The sequence below is a fragment of the Mesoplodon mirus genome (genome assembly GCF_964341445.2).
Source record: "Mesoplodon mirus genome assembly, chromosome: 11".
Taxonomy (NCBI): domain Eukaryota; kingdom Metazoa; phylum Chordata; class Mammalia; order Artiodactyla; family Ziphiidae; genus Mesoplodon; species Mesoplodon mirus.
Genome location: NC_138987.1, coordinates 25,816,697 through 25,837,085, shown reverse-complemented (window position 1 = coordinate 25,837,085; position 20,389 = coordinate 25,816,697). Strand labels below are relative to the sequence as shown.

At 36.9% G+C, this 20,389-nt stretch overlaps 1 protein-coding gene across 1 annotated transcript in view; it reads right to left on the bottom strand.

Annotated features, from left to right (window-relative positions):
• Positions 1-20,389, bottom strand: part of MYBPC1 (myosin binding protein C1) — a gene marked incomplete at both ends in the record, with an annotated part of 97,874 nt that overhangs the window by 37,066 nt on the left and 40,419 nt on the right. Inside the window, 11 exons of the mRNA XM_082636244.1 lie at positions 173-279; positions 1,370-1,532; positions 3,264-3,430; positions 5,318-5,423; positions 6,403-6,527; positions 8,289-8,421; positions 9,365-9,531; positions 14,719-14,775; positions 16,820-16,871; positions 18,375-18,492; positions 18,830-18,978. Coding sequence (XP_082492370.1) covers positions 173-279; positions 1,370-1,532; positions 3,264-3,430; positions 5,318-5,423; positions 6,403-6,527; positions 8,289-8,421; positions 9,365-9,531; positions 14,719-14,775; positions 16,820-16,871; positions 18,375-18,492; positions 18,830-18,978 — 1,344 coding nt within the window. The remainder of the gene's footprint in view (positions 1-172; positions 280-1,369; positions 1,533-3,263; positions 3,431-5,317; positions 5,424-6,402; positions 6,528-8,288; positions 8,422-9,364; positions 9,532-14,718; positions 14,776-16,819; positions 16,872-18,374; positions 18,493-18,829; positions 18,979-20,389) is intronic.

The window sequence follows — 20,389 nt, the reverse complement described above, 5'->3', positions numbered from 1 at the left end:
CTTGCAAAACTACTTCATTGCTAAGACCTCTTAAGAATCAACTATTATGATTAGTGATTACTACCAATTCATGTATTTTTCTTTATATATCACATTTTGAATATAATTCCAAGGTAAGCAAAACCAGAAAAACAAGAACACGACTCTGCAATGATTTATTTTATCTACTCACCAATAACATGAACTCTGGCAGGCAAAGTAACAGAGTAGGCATCTGGTGCAAATACATAATCACCTTCATCCTCAACGAGAGCACTGGCTATCACTAATTTGTGGATTCTAAGGAAATGAAAAAACATATTTCTAAGACTTTGCAAAGATTTAGACTGTGTAGGACCCAAACTGAGGAGATACCTGGTTTTATCTTAACTTGTTTAGTGCAGCCTGGAGAGAGACTGAGAATAATGTGATGCCTTAATTATCCTATTTATTGATCCACATTATTGATTTTGGGCTATATGAATCTATCTCTACAAATACAGCCTGCTTACTATGCAAGAATCTCTTGTGCCTTTTTAAAATCTCATAGCTTAAAAAAGGATAGAAGATAACACCTCACTGATGCCATATTTTAAGATTCAAGAAATTACCAAGAATAACCTGACTTTGGCTTTTTATCCAAAACTAAGAGCAACAGTTCTTTTTTTAAAAAAAAGTTGAGGTATAGTTGACATACATTATTATATATTTCATGTATATAACATAGTGATTCACAATTTTTAAAGGTTATACTCCATTTATAGTTATTATAAAGTATTGGCATAAGAGCAATAGTTCTTAACTTTATTGGCATCATGAGCCAGTGAATATCTGATGGACACTATGGCTCCTCAATCTGGAGAAAAACAAGTATTTTTGTACACGCAGAATTTGCTTACAATTTCAAAGGATTTATGGGGGCCCCTGAAGTTCATTCACAGTCTCCTAAAAATCCATGGATCCTAGTTTAAGAACTCTTGTCCTACATCTTTGCTAGATTCTAGGATATTATGCAAACCATCCCCCCCTCAGCAAAAAAAATTGTGGAAAGGTCATATGACACTTACTGGTAGGGACGGTGAATCCAATTCAACCAGTTCCTGAACTAGAATTCAGTATCCTCTAAGCTCATGTTTATATGGAAAGACTCGGTCAATGGGTTTTGAAATAACACAGCACCTCACTGTAAGGTACAGGTACAGGATCACAGGTAGGACATGATGTACGACAGAGAAGTCACATATTCTTGCTATTTGAAAGCAAAGAACCAGAAATAGAGCCTCTCCCTATGAGTACTCTCCAAACATCCTTACCAATCATGTAATTTAGGAAGCAGAAGAAGTGAAGATGGGGACCAGCCCTCACTTAGGGGCCACCCTAGCTTACTTACCTTCCCCTGTGAACAATCTTTAGATGGTCAGTCTCCTGAATGGGTAGGCCATTTTTAGTCCATTTTCCTGATAAGTTTTCAGATATTTCACACTTCAAGCAGATTTCTTTTCCAAGATTTACAGTCTGATCAGTCAGAGGCGTCAATATCTTCAGAGGTTTTACTGCAGAAATAATAGATGGTTATTAAGTGCCAAATCTAAATTCCAGACAGGCCAAGATGGTGTCATTTCACAATGGTACAGTTTCACTATAATGCTTGTTTTGAAAATGAGAATTTGTTCAATGCAGTTGAAATATTCGGGGACAATTAGAGCATAACACACATTTCACGTTCCATTATGCATGATTTTATTCATGAGAAAGACTAGGTGAATCCAGAAAACGGCACCCAGCTGAACTGAGTCAGGTAGGACCGCACAGAGCACACACATACGCCTCAAACATCTACCAGCTGCTTCAGTTCACCCATGTTAAATGAGCCACATCCATGCACATCTGAGATGACAGCGCTCCATCCAATTTCAAATAACCTCCTTCCACTACTTCACAATAGCTCACAAACTGCAACACTTCTGACACCACTTCCACAAGCAAATTTCAGGTCCTTTTCAAGGTAAAGTGCCATATACTTATTGTAGTATTTATTAACCATTTAACATCTGTAAAACCGTACTACTGTTTTTTTCTTATTAGGTTCTTATCATTTTATTAAAAAGATGTGTCCCTGACAAAATTGTTGAGTGTTGTGTCCTTAACCCCACTTACCCCATTAGCCCTATGATTTTAATTGCATGACTTTGTACAGCACAGTAATTTTTAGAAATGCATATGTTACATTATAGCAGGACTGACTGTAATTGCTTTAACTGGATACAAATATCAGATAAGGATCTGCCTATGGTTGAAAAAACTTTTTGATATTACACTACAATGGCCATCATTCCACAAAACATAAGCAGTGTATTGCGATTACTTCCAAATAATTCAATAATCATATGAATTGCAACTGGACTTAGAAAGAAATAAGGAAGCAGGGTTTCTGCTCTGCATGTATTACCGATCTTCTTGTGAAGTTCGCTATTCTAATTTTCATGGCTAATTGGAAGGGACAGACTCTACCATCAAGAGCTGACTACCATTAGGGGGCATTTGGGAAAGGACATGAATTCTTTCACGCCTCTAAAGCATATCGGGGGACTTCCCTGGTGGTTCAGTGGTTAAGACTTTGCCTTCCAATGCAAGGGGTACAGGTTCGATCCCTGGTCAGGGAGCTAAGATCCTACATGTCTCACAGCCAAAAAACCAAAACATAAAAAACAGAAGCAATACTGTAACAAATTCAATAATGAGTTAAAAAAAAATGGTCCACGTCAAAAAAAATCTTTTAAAAAATTGTTAAAAAAAATAAAGCATATCGGCAAATTAGCTCTTAGTCTTCTCAATTGAGGCCCATTAGTTAGAGCAACTTCTCAGCCCAAATGTAACTGAAGAATGTTGACTGTTTATTGAAGAGATAGCAAGTTCACCAGACCAAAGGTCACCAAAGGATTAAGCAAACAGTATATCAGGATTTGATATCATATCTAAGTATTTATCATGTATTTATATGGTTTGGGGATTGAAATATTTCTTAACCATTTGGGTAACTTCTCTGGCAGGTGATTTTTATACTTCCTTCCCAATATTGGTATTCTACTATTAAACTGAGTAGTAAGTTCTTAGAGTCCCTGACTGATATGACATAGACACTCAGCTGGAATGGAATCTAATTTTACATATTTAAAATTGCCACAAGTAGAAGTCAAATAGATTGAAACTCTCCTAAAACTGAATTAACAAACACAAGACACTAGTAAAACAGCTTGGAAGACATCCAAGGAAGTCTTACTTACAGTCAATGGTAAGTTTAGCAGCTGACTGTCCTCCTGTTGTCATTACAGAATATTCTGCAGTATCAGCCTTTGTTGCTTCGTCTATGACCAAAATGTGTCTTTTGCCATCAACTTTAATGTAGTGTCTTGATCTTGGACCAGGGATGATTTCCTCACCATTCTTAAACCTGAGTTAAAATAGATTATAAAAAAAAGTTTTATAAAAGACCCTTCAGGGACTTCCCTGGTGGCGCAGTGGTTAAGAATCCACCTGCCAATGCAGGGGACACGGGTTCGAGCCTTGGTCCAGGAAGATCCCACATGCCGCGGAGCAGCTACGCCTGTGCACTACAACTACTGAGCCTGTGCTCTAGAGCCCACGCGCCACAACTACTAAAGCCCACACGCCCAGAGCCCACGCTCCGCAACAAGAGAAGCCACTGCAAGGAGAAGCCTGTGCACTGCAACGAAGAGTAGCCCCAGCTTGCCACAACTAGAGAAAGCCTGCGCGCAGCAATGAAGACCCAATGCAGCCAAAAATAAATTAAAAAAAAAAAAAAAGACCCTTCAGGAGACAGATACCAGACACTCAAGAACTTTTTGTTGAATTAAAGAATGTTTCGGGCTTCCCTGGCGGTGCAGTGGTTGAGAGTCCGCCTGCTGACGCAGGGGACACGGGTTCATGCCCCGGTCCGGGAGGATCCCACATGCCGCGGAGCGGCTGGGCCCATGAGCCATGGCCGCTGAGCCTGCGCGTCCAGAGCCTGTGCTCCGCAACAGGAGAGGCCACAACAGTGAGAGGCCCGCATACCACAAAAAAAAAAAAAAAAAAGAATGTATGGATCAATGTATCAATAGATTAATATCGTGACAAGTATTGTCTGAAAAATGACATTAAAAACATAAGCCCACTCTTTCCATTTAAGATCAATCAGATAAAGATGCTAACAGTGGATATTACCTACATTTAGGCTCGTGACGCACACTAGTAAGAATATCATCTTAATACACTTTAAAGACACTTGTGATTCTAGATTAGAATGAACAATCTATTCTGTACCAATTACTAGAGATTCCTGCTGCATAATTAATTTACTCTGTTTCTCAATTAAGATTTTAAGATTCCGAATCGTCTAGTCTTTAATTTTGAGGTTACTCACAGAGAACTTGAGAAAACACTTCCCATCTGACCCCAAAACTACGCTTTTTATTTTTAAGAAATGTTAAAGTAATTGGTAAATCTCAGTCTAAAGTATTTTTCTGAGATACTGTAACAATAAAGTTACTAGGAATAACATGAAAAAAGTATATTTTCTTTTTCTTTTTTTTTTTTGAAAAAAGTATACTTTCCATGTAACTTGCCAGTATGGCATAGTGAGAGTAAGCATGGTATAGAGCACCGGTGGGCTTTGGAGTCAAATAGACCTGGAGAACCTTGAGCCATCCATTTATTAGTAAGTGCCTATTTCCCTATATCCTTACCAATATAGAATTCTGGATCTTTTTTCAGTTTTCTGTTTCACAGGTGAAAAAAACCCCCAGTATCTTAGTATAGTTTTAGTTAAAACTTCTTCTAACATGAATGAGGTTGAGATCCTTTGCATATCTGTAAATGCAATTTCCTGTTCTCCAAACTATGAAAGTAGTTTTTTTGTCTATTAAAAATGGACAGGGACTTCCCTCGTGGTGCAGTGGTTAAGAATCCGCCTGCCAATGCAGGGGACATGGGTCCGAGCCCTGGTCCAGGAAGATCCCACATGCCGCGGAGCAACCAAGCCCGTGCGCCACAACTACTGAGGCTGCGCTCTAGAGCCTGTGAGCCACAACTACTGAGCCTGCGCTCTAGAGCCCGCGAGCCACAACTACTGAGCCTGCGAGCCACAACTACTGAAGCCTGCGCGCCTAGAGCCCGTGCTCCTCAGCAAAAGAAGCCACCTTCATGAGAAGCCCGCACACCGCAACAAAGAGTAGCTCCCGCTCGCCGCAACTAGAGAAAGCCTGCGTGCAGCAACAAAGACCCAACACAGCCAAAAAAAAAAAAAAAAAAAAGGACAAACTTCAGGAAAGCTGTTTACCATTTTACATGGGCATCATCTTCAGACACCTCACATTCTAATTCCACTCTGTCCCCACAGTATGCTCTTCTATCTTCCAGCTGTTTGGTCACTATAACTGGAGGCTCTAGTGTGAAAAAAAAGGAAGATCATAATCACTAAATGTCCAAAAACCTGCCTTGTGACCCTGGGTTTGTTCACAGATGAAAAACCAACAATAAGAAAGTATCATCCATCATAGAGCCATGGTTAGATGGTGGTAGGTAGTAGGTAGGTTTTTTATGATTTTTTCATGGCAAAATAAATAGCTGGCAACCCTGGGTAAGTTTTTCCAATTTTCTAAGAACTCTTCAAATCAAATAAATTATTGTTTTAGAGAGCAGACACAATGTATCAGATATCCTTCTTTTGGCAAATAAGATACCAGATGGTAGGCATTTCTGGGGAAGGAGAACCTGTAACACTAAAATTCTCTACTTCTGGTTCTAGACGGATGATAGAGATTGCAGAATTGTCTTTAAAAAAATTTTTTTAATTGAAGTATAGTTGATGTTCAAGATTACAGAGCTGCCTTAATCATAGGTCCTCATAAAGAAAATAAGTGATTCATGGCTTCATTGACACCCTCCAGCTTTTCACAATGTCTTAGTAAATGATGGTCTTCAGCGATCTCAGTGCCAACGATTGATGCCCTTTACTAATGAAGCTGTTTCAAGGGAAATCTATTTGTGATCAGCTGAGTGTGTGAAATGGTTATCCAGTAGACTTTACTGGGTTTCAGAAGTTATCACGAGAACAATTATATGGCAAAATACTGCTTGCTTGAGCCAAAACTACAAGGCATTTTTACTCAGCAGTTTTTTTCTCCCTTTGGCTTTTCTAGTCTTCAACGAACCTGAAGATTAATTAGGATACACAATAACTGCCAGTACAGAGAGGCTTTAATCCAGAGCCAATCTAACACCCAAGATAAACCATCTCTAGAGGTACTACCATCTCTGCTCTGGAGCTCAAAAGCTCACTTCATCATTTCCATTTTGATTATTACCCCTGAGAGAAGGGGGGCTATTGGCTCTTGATGGCTACAGTAAGAAATTTCACTTTACCTCTCACAAAGAGCTCAGTGGAGCATTTGTCATCACCAGCTGTCACATAATACTCTGAATCATCTGTTAGCACACAGTTATTGATAAACATGATTCTTTCACATCCTTTATGTTCAAAGATGTATCTGTTTTAAACAGAAGGAAGATAAAAAGAGTCCGTGAACTTGATTTTATTCTTTTCTTTATTACCAGCAAATTTGGCTTATAATTCAGTAATATTTGAAAGTCAGAAACAGTAATTTTGATCTGCAATTTATGTAGCCATGTCTTACATAGTTTAATAAACATCAAACATGAAACCAATTTCTATCTTTATAACATGTAATGTAACACATATGCATATTTACACATAATACTTAATTTGTCATTTTCTTTTATGTATGTTTTTCATTTCAAATATAAATCAGTACTCACATATCTGCCAATGAACCTATTGTTGGAAAATAGGGTTGGCTAAGATTTTTCACTCTGTACATTTTTAAAAGTGAGCAATTCATCTACTTTATAGAGGGACAGAGATGACCTTTTTCATTGATTCATTGATTTCACTCCTTGCTAGCCCAGTGAGACAGATTTTATTGGGTGAATAAATGATTATACAATTTAAGCAATAATATGAACTTAATCATTAACATAGGTGGTAAATTCTATAGAATGTGATATTCTCTTAAATGAGCTTAAGAACTAGTGTTATTATATCATAATTATCATCTACTAAGAAAGAAGTTGAGTGTTTGGAAACAAAAACCTGAAATTTAAGGAGACTGCAAAATTTGATTATCTGTGACCTAGATTATGAATGGATATATTAGGGCATCATAACAGACTAAAGAAAAAGTTCTCATTTGGGAAATTCTCAACTTGAAGACTTCAAGAACAAAACACTAAGCAACATTTTTCTAGATAAAGATAACCAAGTAAAATTATGTTTTTGGTAAATTCAGGCTGCCTTCAAGAGATTTTTACCAGATATAAACATTATTATCACAAAGTCACTCCAAGAGCATGACCACATTAAGAAATTGGAATCCACCTAATTGTACCACAGAAGTGACAGATATTCAGGATTAAAGTCTTTTATAAATATGCACGTGGCTCCTGTTAAGTTAAAAAATATATATTGAAGTTGAAAATCTCTCAGACTGAGAAGGATCTCTGTAAAGTAGTTTCATAATAGACTAGCGATACCATCAGATATCAGGGAATAGTCTGTTTCCTTCATTTGGGAAAGGGCCATAAAACAATAAAACACAGGCTTTAGATGCTACTCTGGAAAAACAAAAGTTATCTAATTATAAGGTGTGATTCCCAGCTGGTATATCAAATATAGATTTCAATTTTTTTCAAAATTTGATTTTAAAAAAACTGGGAGAAGTTTGGCAATGCTCTGAAGTAATCACATATAACCTACAGTGACACAAATCCATAGTTAGGAATCACTTGAAATAGTTTGTATAGAATTAAAACATAGAACAGGGGGCCTCCCTGGTGGCGCAGTGGTTGAGAGTCCGCCTGCCGATGCAGGGGATACAGGTTCGTGCCCCGGTCCGGGAGGATCCCATATGCCGCGGAGCGGCTGGGCCCGTGAGCCATGGCCGCTGAGCCTGCGCGTCCGGAGCCTGTGCTCCGCAACGGGAGAGGCCACGACAGTGAGAGGCCCGCATACCGCAAAAAAAAAAAAAAAAAAAAAAAACACATAGAACGGTTTAATTTATATAGTACTATAATTTTGATGATTCCAAAATACATGAAAAGTTTTTGCTGTCCCTCTATATGATTTTGTATCATACAGGTATAACTAAAAAGTGCTTTTAGGCATAGAAAATTAAGTCAAATTACTCTTTGATTTGTATAGTTACCACTGATTATTCACAAATTCCACTTACTTTGTACTGGGTCGAATTTCTTGACCATTTTTATACCATTTCACCTCCAACTTTGGATCCGCCAGTTCCACAGCAAATCTTACCCTGCCTCCTTTATCAACCTGATATGCAGGATCGAGAATTTTTGCAAAAGCTGTAAGAGAGAAGAAGCAAAACTATGTTCACATGCATATGCTATGAATTTAAATAGTCAATATATGTATGAGAACCTAAAGCTAAATAAAAAATTGAGACTGAAGAAGAATTAGGAACCTTCCAAATTATCCCGTATATTTTAGGAGTCTGAATCGATTTATAAACAATAAGATGGTTTAAAAATGTAAAGAGAATCCACATGCTTTTGGAAGAAACATAAGAATTATTGAAGAGGCTTCAAAAATGATTATCTTCATTCTTCAGGGAATGTATGATATAAAGTATCCAAATGAAATTTGGACTTGAAGAACATGCTCATTCTCCTAATATGATTATTATCAGGATCACTGGCATTATCTGTGTACATCTATGTCACAGTTTTTTATCATATAATTTATGAGATACCTTCGATGACTCGTGAGCTTAAATGGAATGCCTTTGACTAACTGAAATAGTAGGCTTATCAAAGTTTTTGTACTGTGGAAACTTGCCCAAATATTGGCATGTTTAAACACTTGGGTAACCATATCGGGTGTGAGAAGTGAATTCTCCATGCCTCATCAAATGGGTGGAAGAATATAACAGTAAAACAAAGAAACATAGAATCTACTCTGCCTAAGTAAGAATCAGGAATTTGAGAGTGAGGGAGAGATGCAGAGGCTGGAGAAAGGGGCCGCTGAGAAATTCCCAGTAACAGCGGGAATGTTTAATATTCCATTATATAATACATTGTATGTGTCACTGTAATGCACCTTCTGTTACCTTAAACCTTCAGTAGCTGTCTGCTACCCGCTTAGCCTGTGATGTGCGGGGCAGTAAACTACTTCACCGGAAGTCAAGTTAACCAAGAGAAGAGTAACCCCTACAAATTCCACCCCAACTAGTCCGTCCCCAAACCCAGCAGGAAATAGGAAGGATTAATCTCCCCCAGGGGTGCTCACCTGCGCTCTTCTTCTCCACTCTGCGCATGCGCTTAAGCCGCTTGAGCATCCCGCGCAGGTCAGTGATGCCGTACTGGAAGGCGATCTTCTCGTACTCGCTGGGTTTCGCATTCTTCAGCAGCTCCCACACGTCTATCTCAGGTTCTTCTTCCTGCTGTTTCACCTCCCTAACCGGGGAGAACCATTGCCTAGTTTAATAGCTGCCCACTGGCCCTTAAAGACAAGGAAGGTCGGAGTATGGCACCGATTTTTCGGGTCAGTGCTACAAGCTGTGTTTAAAGCCTGAGTCCTTAAAGCCGAGGGGAAAGTGTACTTTGCCTGAAGTCTCAGAGAAACTTCCAGTTAGTCAAAGATCAGATACGTGCACTTATATTAACGCTCTCGTTTTCCTAGTTAAAAACACAATATTAGGGGGAGAGGAGGATACCAGGAAATATCCTTAAGATATTTTTACTTATTTTCAACTTGCAAGTCTAAATAGGAGGTGAGATTTTAAGGAACTTAAAAGAAATGTTTTCATCTAGGATATCGATATTGAAATAAGGATTAAGAACTAGAAGATTTTAGGTGTTGGTCTGTGAAAGAACAATGCTCTCTTTCTACCTTCATTGGCGTGCATACCCTAGCTCTATATGGAGATGGTACAAATACAGTATTTCAAATCTTCGGATTTTGCAAATGGCATTTTTCCTACCATGTTAGTAAATGTGTACATTAACCATTTTTGCTGTTTGTTAATACAAAAAACATTTGAAACTGTGACTAAGCGTTTGTTTTTTGTTTTGGTTGTTTTTCATATGATTTTTGTGTATACATATTCTTTTTAAGAGAAAACTATTTTTTTTCTAAATTGTCAGAGTAAAAAAAAGAGAATGAGATCCAGAAATCTCTCGTATTTCATCTTAAAGTATTGTCTTGAACTTTTTTGGAAGCAGGTTGGGTATGAATCATGAAAATATAAATGTGAAACTGTAAAGCAAATCATTAAGCATTCCATGAACAAGGTGAAAGTAATTTCTTAGTGTAATTATCAAAATTATGACTAAATTTTGATCACTGTCAAAAGAACATATAAAGAACATATATAACTAATATATATACACACATACATATGATTTAAAGTACATACACTTTGTATTTTAAAACCAAAAAATGAAACAAAACTCAGGAATAAACACTTTTAGGGAAAGAGACTTAGTATAAATGCAAAATATAATTCAAATTGATTTCCTTCACTAGCTAAGTAGTCCTAATTTTGTTTAAGCTTAGTTGACTCTTTTTATCAACTAAGGTTAATTTGGAAATGTTATAGTGACTGCTTACTGTGAATAATGCTGGCTTGGATATGATTTTTCCAGGAAAACTGGTCAACACATCTTAAACATCAGTGCGAAAACAGATTCATACTATCATGTTAGCAAATAATGAGTTGCATATGTTTGCATTGTCCAATTAATTACACCTGCTTCAGAATTTCTTGAGAAAAGACTGGGTTGTAATCACAGGGAAGGGGAGGAGAATATAAATATGACCATAGAGTTTAGGGTGGCATTAGGCAAGGATGACTTCTGCATATCTAATTTCCACTGTTGTGTAAGTCTTTTGCCCAGTAGAGGATGCTGAGGCAAATCTGGGAAATGGAAGGAAGTGAGAGGTCATTGGTCCATCAGTAACCTTTGTGGGAAGGACTAGCAACACCATTAGGAAAATGTGCCTCTCTTAAAGACTCAAGACACAGCTATTATCTCCATTTCACTGAAATGGTAATTACACCCTCTATTAACATGGGGAAATTGAAAAGCTTAAGAAAATTGTCCTGAAGTTGAAATACTGGTAATAATTTGCCTGATCTACTATATCTACTGCCTGAAAGCAGTCTAAATTTCAAATATAACATTTAAATATTTTGTAGGAAGTCTTGGAGAATTGCAATCTAAATGTGTATGTGTGTATATATGTATATATTCTCTGGGTCTTTCCTCAATCCACTTTATTATCGCTCTATTTTTGTCACAGTAGCCTGAGTCCCCACATTGTAAAATTATGCCATACTACATTGTGTTCAATTTGTATCTCAACCAAGAAGAATTACATACACATTTCAAGTGTCCTCCTGACAATGATGAAGAGATTTAAAGATATCAAACTAGATTAAAATAGGTAACAAGAGGCATAAATCAAACACTGAGATATACCCAGATGAATGAGGTGAATGTTTATGTGAGGAAGCCAGTAATAAAGATCATCATTTTCAGTGTGTTTCTTGAGTCAGTTTTGTTGGTAGATCCATAAAACCAATCATCCTCACCATTTTTTTCTCATTAAAACACCAAAATACACCCCACTCTACTACGACCTTAATCCTAATACAAACACCAATGACCTCTTGCCTCTTCCTTCTTCCTTTCCTCTCCATCACTTCACTGAATCCCAAATTGCAAGGAGATGGATTCATTATTTTGTCCTGGAACGTGAGGTCAAGGCTGCCATCTATAGCATCTCCTTTACTCATTCAGAACACATCTATGCTTACTGTGGTGGCTGCACATGACCGTATCTGCATGGCTACATTAAGTTTCAGTAGGGAGAAAAAGCCACATTTCTATAGGCACTACTGATTCCTTTCCAAGCATAGGGATAGACCTATATAACATTTATAGTACTTCCATCTACATCGAAATTTCTATAACCTGACACTCCTAGTGAAATATAAAGCAGTTATAGAAATTTTATGTAGAATAAACTTTTAAGTATTTATATAGGTCAAGTCCCATAACAAGATACTGGCCAAAAGACTGACTGTGATTTATCTAATGTCTATTTGAAATAGGCTGACTTTGTTCAGGGCAGGGAGATCTTTTGTTGTATAAAGATGTTGGTTGTAATGATATTTATGCTCATAGGGATTTTGCCACAGACTCTTGGAGGAGTAGAAATGGTAACCACATGTCATTACCACAATGAAAACACATGCAATTCACAAATTAGTAGGAAAACACAATGATTTCTAAAGTTATACCGGTGGACTAGTATATAGTATATTAAATGAATATAGTCTTATGATAACAACAATCTAATTATGAGTCAAAATAATAATTAGGGGATGTAAAGAAAATGAGAACTGGAGACATGTTGACTGCCCATTTTTTTCTAGTAATTTTTTTTTCTTTAGTCATTTTGACCATTAATTAGATTTCTTTTACCCTGCAAACTACTGGTAGAACTAGTCTGTTCTTTTTTTCTTTCTTTTTCCTTTTAATCAGACTTGGCACCTAACAATCTACTGTATTACATTTTTATTGATTGTGTGTGTGGGTATGTGTATTTTGTCACTTTACTAATATAAATTCTTCAAGGGAAAATGTCACATTTTGGGGGGAAGTGGATATTTGACACCTGTATGAGCCAGGCCTTTTACATTTAACTTAATTCTCACAATAATTATCTTAAGTAGTTTTATTCTCCACATTTACAGATGTGGAAAACAAGTCTCAGGGAGGACATATAATTTGACCAAAGTCATGCACAGTAATTAGTAAATGGGAGAGTTGACACTCAAATCCATGTTTTAACCACTACCTTTTCCTTTCCACAAATATGTATCTATCTCTTTCTACGTGCCAAATGCTGGAAGGCACTGGATTTCTTTTCCTCACATCACCTACTATTATATTCTACACAAAGAAAGCATTTAGTATTTTCGTGGTGGAGTAAATGCAGAAAAAAAAACCCAAAAAACAAAAAACCTCTCTTGTCTTCCTAAAGTTTCAATTTGTGCTATAAATGTCCGAGGCGCCAACTTCTGAGGCAGATTCAGTGTGGCGTTTCTTATGTGGAGTCACAGGAAATGTGCTGACTCAGAAAAGGGAAACTTGGATTTAGGTCCCTGCCCTTTCTCTAACTAGCTGTGTGACTTGGGATAAGTCACTCAACATCTCTGGTCTTTGGTTTCTCACCTGTAGAACAGGAAGAGTGAGGCTCACCTAAGGTCACTTCATATACTATTGCTTTAAATACATCTGGGGAATTAATAAATACTATTGAGACTAATGATTATTTGAAGTATCCAGAGAAGGAAAAATGTTTTTGATACTGCCAAAGTCTACTGATTGGCTAATATCCATTTGGTTATTAATAAATGGCACCTGCTAATATTTCTGTTCTCAACCTAAATGTTTAGAGCTGGGGGTGAATTTTTCATTCACAGGGACTTGAATAAAGCCATCCAACTAAACTGAGAATGAACACAAGCCCATTTATTACTATTTGTAATTTGTTTTGAAGGATTTCTATCTATACTTACGATTATTTAGTAACCATAGAAAGCAGTAAAAATAATAAAAAGTGAATCTAAAATGCTAAATGAAAACTGTTATCAATATTATATATCATTAATTTAGAATTATAGCTTTACTGTTTATTCACAAGTTTGGTAGATAAACACAATCCCAGCAAAAGTCATTTTCCTTTTGTTGCTTCTGTGCTCTAGTAAATATCTAGATAAGTATATCTTTATATATAATATAGTATATTTATGATTATGTATATGCATATTTATGGGCAGAAATTCTATAAAATGGTTGTATACTAAATATCCATAATGAAAATCTATAAATTTTATTGCCGGAGAGTACAAAGTTAAGGGAGTGTGAGTGATAATACTAAACACATCTCCATTTTACTACTATATTTTATCTCGTCTAAAAATGCACATTTTTGGACATTTTAAACATCTCTGAAATAAGGATGTACCTTACAGTCAATAGTATGTCATAATAAACAATTTGGAGCAATTTTTTTCATTGCTTAGTGATTTATAAAATACAGGTATATATTAACATGAATGGTTCTTAGATTTGATGAAATATAGTAAATCACCAATACTATGTTAAAGTATATATATATATATACACTTGCTGAGACTTCTACCAAAATTCTGAAATTGATTTTTCAGTTAAATATCAAAAGCAGAAGAATGGAGGCTTTATTTATTCAATCATGACAAGGAATCATGATTGAAATAATAGAAATCATGAGAGAAATAAAAAGTATTCAGGTATTTAAGTCTCTGTCTCAGTTTTCAGATTTCCTCATCCCCTTCTAAGAAAGTATGTGAAGACTCATGAAACATTTAAAAAGAAAGTAAAAGCATTAGCCAAAATCTTTAACAGATTAGTATGCAGTTGTTTCTCTGTCTCTTTCTTAGTCAACGCTGTTATAGTATTCCATAAGCAAAACACATTTTAAGAAATGAGAAATTCTTTGAAAAACATCTACTTTAAACTTGACTCCTCTGAGTGGGTATCTAAAAGATTTCCAGGCCAAAGCGCCTCACTCCATCACTGGATTCTCACCTACGTTTCAGGAGACCACTAAAGTCAAGTTCCCCTGCATCCTCTTGACCTTCTCCACTGTCATTAACAAAAGAAAAGCAAATCCGGGTTTAATGCTGAGACACATACACAACAGTTTCCCCCAAACACTCTACATATAACGTATATGCAATTTTGTACTAGCACACAAGTCATAGGACTAAACCAACACAAACACTTTCTTTTCACACAAGTGACATTTTAAGTTTTGGAGAATGTACTTGTGGAAAAGTAAACATGAGGAGCTTGTGTTACTCTACGATTTCGGAAGGCACATTTTTGTAGATTGCATATATAAAACTGCTTGGATTTGTGTTAAAATAGAGTAACACAAATGCACTTAAGCCAAGCAACACAAAGTACTTTGTTTTTGCAAGTTGGGGGCGCTGGAAACATACCTGTGTAAAAAGCAAAGGACTTTTGCTGATCTCTGTCATTCATGTCAGACAGAGATTGGCTTGGAGGACGAAGTATACCAGTGTCAAATATGTAAGTACAAAACTTATATTCAAAGGTAACCTCTTTGTGTCCATTAATAGATTAATCAGATAATGTGATACCAACATAAGAAAAATGGAGCTAGTGCAGAGCTTTTTAAAAGATGCATTCCTTTCTCTTTTAAAGAGAAAGGATTATAAGCTTTTCATTTTCTTATTTATATTTATACCTTTTAAAACGTATTTTCCAAAAGTTTGCCTTGGAATTGTTGAGCCCTTTACTAGGAGTTTTTAAAAGTGCTTTCCTATACAGAAATGCATCTTAATTTAGGCATGCACCCACCTTCATGATTTCATATAAACTCTAAACATAATAGAAGCTATGGCGCTGACATTTAAATGGCACTACATATTTACTTACGTGTTTAATTTTTTAATGAAGATTTTGTTTCCTGCTCTTTACAAATGTTAGTTATGGTTTCTAAGAAAAGAGTCTGTGGGTTTAAAAACAGTGTGTATAACACGTAAGTTATAAGAATTGAGCTCAAATAATGTGTTTTCAAAATTTCTCTAATAGCACGTATTTGGAGAAGACCTTTTGACATAAACACATTGCTATTCTCTTAAAGCCCAAAACTTAGTATATTATGTCTTCCTCTCTTAAAATAGACTTATACATAGGATGAATGTAGTTTTAGATCTATGCATTTGCTGACTGTGGGGTGAAGGGAAGGTAAGAGATTTTGAAAGTTATGACTTAAAAAAATACAATTGACTGATCAAGAAGTATTATATATCTTTTAAAAGTAATTACAATTTTCATCTGTTCATAATTTAGGAGGGAACTATGACTTTTATTAACAGACTAAATCGTTGTTTTATGCTAGTTTCAGATGACTTTCCTTATTCAACAACACTGTTATGTGGATTCAGTCTTAAGAAGAACAAAACATTTGCTCTCATGAATGAATTTGTATTTTGGAAGAATTAAGTACAGAGCATAAACTAATGGCAGGAAAAGGCTAGTCACATTTCTCATAGGCTAGAAAATTCTTTTCATTTTTCTTCTTTGACCCCCTGATTTTTCAGCCTTGGCAGTTGCAAAATAAATCAAGTAAGTATCTATATTTTGCCTTTCTACAATGTTCTTTATTCCAGCAGACTCAGTGGTCTTTCATTTAGGATAATTCTACATTTAAACAGTGCTAACTTCAGTAAGTAGCTACTTAATTGTAGTTTTCTGGGCACATGGTTTAATTGCTCCATACGTGATTTCTAGATAAAAGGCAATATAAGTTTTCTGATATCACTTAACTGATGCCATATGAGATGTGTGTTGTTATATATTTTTGTGGGCCATTTGGAAGAAAATAATGCAATTAAGGAAGAAGCCTCATAGACCTGTAAAATGGGAGCTTCCTATAACAAGAATATTCTAAAAAATGATCAGCATATACACGAGTTGGCATATTAAACCCACAGCTTCTCTTGAACACTAACTTTTGAATATTTAGCATATTTGACTTCAGTGAAAAGAGTTGATCTCACTTGGAATATAGCGTGTGGAGGAAGGGAAAGTGTGTTTTGAAAGTCTTCCACTTTCATGTTATACAAAAGCTATACCTAGATTACCCTTTTGAAGTTACCTTCTCTTGAAAGCAGATCTGATGTCAATGTTTGGAGTAGTCCCAGTAGATTCTTTGAAAGGAAAGAAAACAATAAAATAAATACCCATTAAGAAGGCAGTTTTGTGTTCAGTTCCCTTCCAGGCTGTGGGGATTCTTCAGATGGAAGGAATGCCAGGTGAAGGGGGGATGGCTCTCCTCCCAATGGCTGAGCTGCAGAGGCATCATCACACCTCATCCCCCCTCACACAGAATCAATGAAGGGACTTTAGGAGTTACCGTATCCAGTTGTCATTCCACCTGTCTGCCCATTAGAGTCACCTAAGGAGCTTAAAAACTGTCAGCTTCTTGATCTCCCTGCTGGAGATTTTGATTCACCAGATCAGGGATGGGTTCCCGGAAATCAATATTCTGAAAACGCCCCTCAGGTGATTCTCAGAGATGCCTGGCCAGGTTGAAGAAGCAGTGCTCAGGACCAAGTTCCCACTTAATAGAGAAATCTCAACAGCACCACCACCCACGGTCACCCACCCTCTGCTTGACAACTCTCAGACTGGGACCCTCACAACCTTCTGTTGTGTCTCTATCTAGCTTTAAGGAAAGAGCTTGTGCTAATGTGAAGACAAAATTCACCTTCTCTTAATTTCCACCTTTTGATTCTAATCTGCCTAAACACTTCCTGGGAACATGGATAATGGCCTTTTCCTTCTGTGTGACAGCCCTTCCCCTATTTACAATGAGTCATAAATGCCTGGCCTCCTTCATCTACACATTCAAGCTGAATGGGGCATAGTTCCTGGATTCTTCAATCTCCCAGTTACCCTACTCCAGGAGGGATCCCAGGGCAGGTATGGTACCCATGGCCAAAGGCATTACTTCAAATGTGGAACAAGTAGCATGTTACAGAGAGTGGTATCACTTCCTAAACCTAGATCCTATAACACTTGTAATGCTCTGGTTTTAAATGATCTCAGCTTTGTCTTTTGTAGCTACATCACACTTTGGATTCATTTTAAGTTTATGATGTTTGCTGCCAAGTCAACTTTCCCTTTGTATACTTATCAAAGTATTGTCTTTTCCCCTATGTACATATATACCTTTAATTTATTCCTATTAAATTCACTCTTGGCAGTACACAGAACATATAGATGAAGAACTTCCATATCTGACATCAGTCCTTACAAGAGAAATCCTCCCTTCTACCTGGGTATCCTGGCATCTTCATCCCATATTAACTTAGCCCCAAACCTGAGTGGGAATAAGAGGACCAAACGAAACAGGTACATTCAGTAGCAGCAAAAAAAGTCATCGGCCCTTACCTGAGAGATTAAATAGCATGGATAGCATGGATAAGAGATATTTACAATAAATTCCTCCAAATTCTGTTTTTAAATTGTCTCATAACAATTTAATTCAGCAGGCTTGCTGAGACTACCACAATCAGAAACACACACAGTTTTAAAGGAAATTTTATTTCCAAAATCTCATACTAATAAATGGCCTTATTCTCCTCTATCCTCTCATACCTCATAAACATAAAACAATTAAACTTATCCAGACTAAAAGTCTCTCTTACCAAGTACTTCAAGATCGAAGGAACAGCTGTCAAACTTATCCTTATAGGTGACCTCGCATCTGTAGTTTCCTGCATAGTTCTCTTTAGCCTGGATGATCTGCATCTCAAATGTGTACACCTGCAATGAAATGTATCCGGACATATTTCAGCCCTACCTTGCCGACAGAAAGAGGCCATCACGTTGCAGTTATTTCCCCAGTTCCTCAGCATTGGCTTAAAGACGTGTCTGTATCTGGGGATTCCGGTACAATGTTCTCAGTATGGGAGGGGTCAGTGCAATGCTCTGAAGCCCCTGGGGACAGCAGGGCAACCACATTAGAGTGTAAACACTAGGAATGGGAACTCCAGCAGATGTTCTGGGACTGAAGTCTCTCAAAGATGAACCGAAAATGACCTTTTACGCACACAGAGGAATGAGCTGGCTGAGCCCCTGCGGCAGGAGGTCAGGGTCATACCCGACTGTGCCTTTCGAAGGTTTCCTTCAGCTGGAGGTGCTTCCCAGCTTTGCTGGCCAGGTCCATCCATTTCCCTTTGAACCATTTGATAGTGGGCTTTCTAAGAAGATCTTCGGCCTTGACTTTGGCTATAAAGGTGATATTTTCACCTAGGAAAAAAGCACAAGTAATTCAGACTGTGGTTTTAAAATTGCCATTTGTTTTGCTCTTGGATGGAAGGAGTTAGACAGGAATACATTGCATAGCCTATGATGTGACTGGCACTGCTGGAATTGAACAATGAAAGGGCCCTGATTTTTGTTTTTTGAGTACCCTAGTTCTTAGGATACTCTAACTGCTTCTGCTTTTGAGGTTTATGGAGCAGAAAAAGAGCAATGGGGAAATCAGTGGAAATGATTTTTGTTTGGAATTCAAGCAAAAGTAGTATGTATAAAATAACATATACAGGCATACCTCATTTTATTGCACTTTGCTTTACTGTACTTCAAAGATAGTTTTTCCTTTTTTTTAATTTCTGAATTTTATTTTTTATACAGCAGATTCTTATTAGTTATCTATTTTATACATATTAGTATATATATGTCAATCCCCATCTCCCAATTCATCTCACCACCACTTTCCCTCCTTGGTGTCCATACGTTTGTTCTCTACATCTGTGTCTCTATTTCTGCCTTGCAAACCAGTTCATCTGTACCATTTTTCTAGATTCCACATATATGCATTAATATACGATTTTTGTTTTTCTCTTTCTGGCTTACTTCACTCTGTATGAGTCTCTATGCCCATCCACGTCTCTACAAATGACCCAATTTCATCCCTTTTTATGGCTGAGTAATATTCGTATATATGTACCACACCTTCTTTATCCATTCGTCTCTCGATGGGCATTTAGGTTGCTTCCATGACCTGGCTATTGTAAATAGTGCTACAATGAACATTGGGGTGCATGTGTCTTTTTGAATTATGGTTTTCTCTGGGTATATGCCCAGTAGTGGGATTGCTGGGTCATATGCTAATTCTATTTTTAGTTTTCTAAGAAACCTCCATACTGTTCTCCATAGTAGCTGTATCAATTTACATTCCCACCAACAGTGCAAGAGGGTTCCCCTTTCTCCACACCCTCTCCAGCATGTTTGTAGATTTTCTGATGATTCCCCTTCTAACCGGTGTGAGGTGATGTTGAGCAGATTTTCATGTGCCTCTTGCCCATCTGTATGTCTTCTTTGGAGAAATGTCTATTTGGGTCTTCTGCCCATTTTTTTGATTGGGTTGTTTGTTTTTTAAATATTGAGCTGCATGAGCTCTTTATATATTTTGGAGATTAATCCCTTGTCGGTCACTTCATTTGCCTACAAATGAAGGCAATAGACTTGCCTGCATCAGGCAAGTCTATTGGTGTCATTTTTTCCAAGAGTATTTGCTCACTTCATGTTTCTGTGTCACATTTTCGTGATTATTGCAATATGTAAAACTTTTTCATTATTATTGTATTTGTTATGGTGATCTGTGATCAGTGATCTTTGATGTTACTATTACAAAAAGATGACAACTCACTGAAGG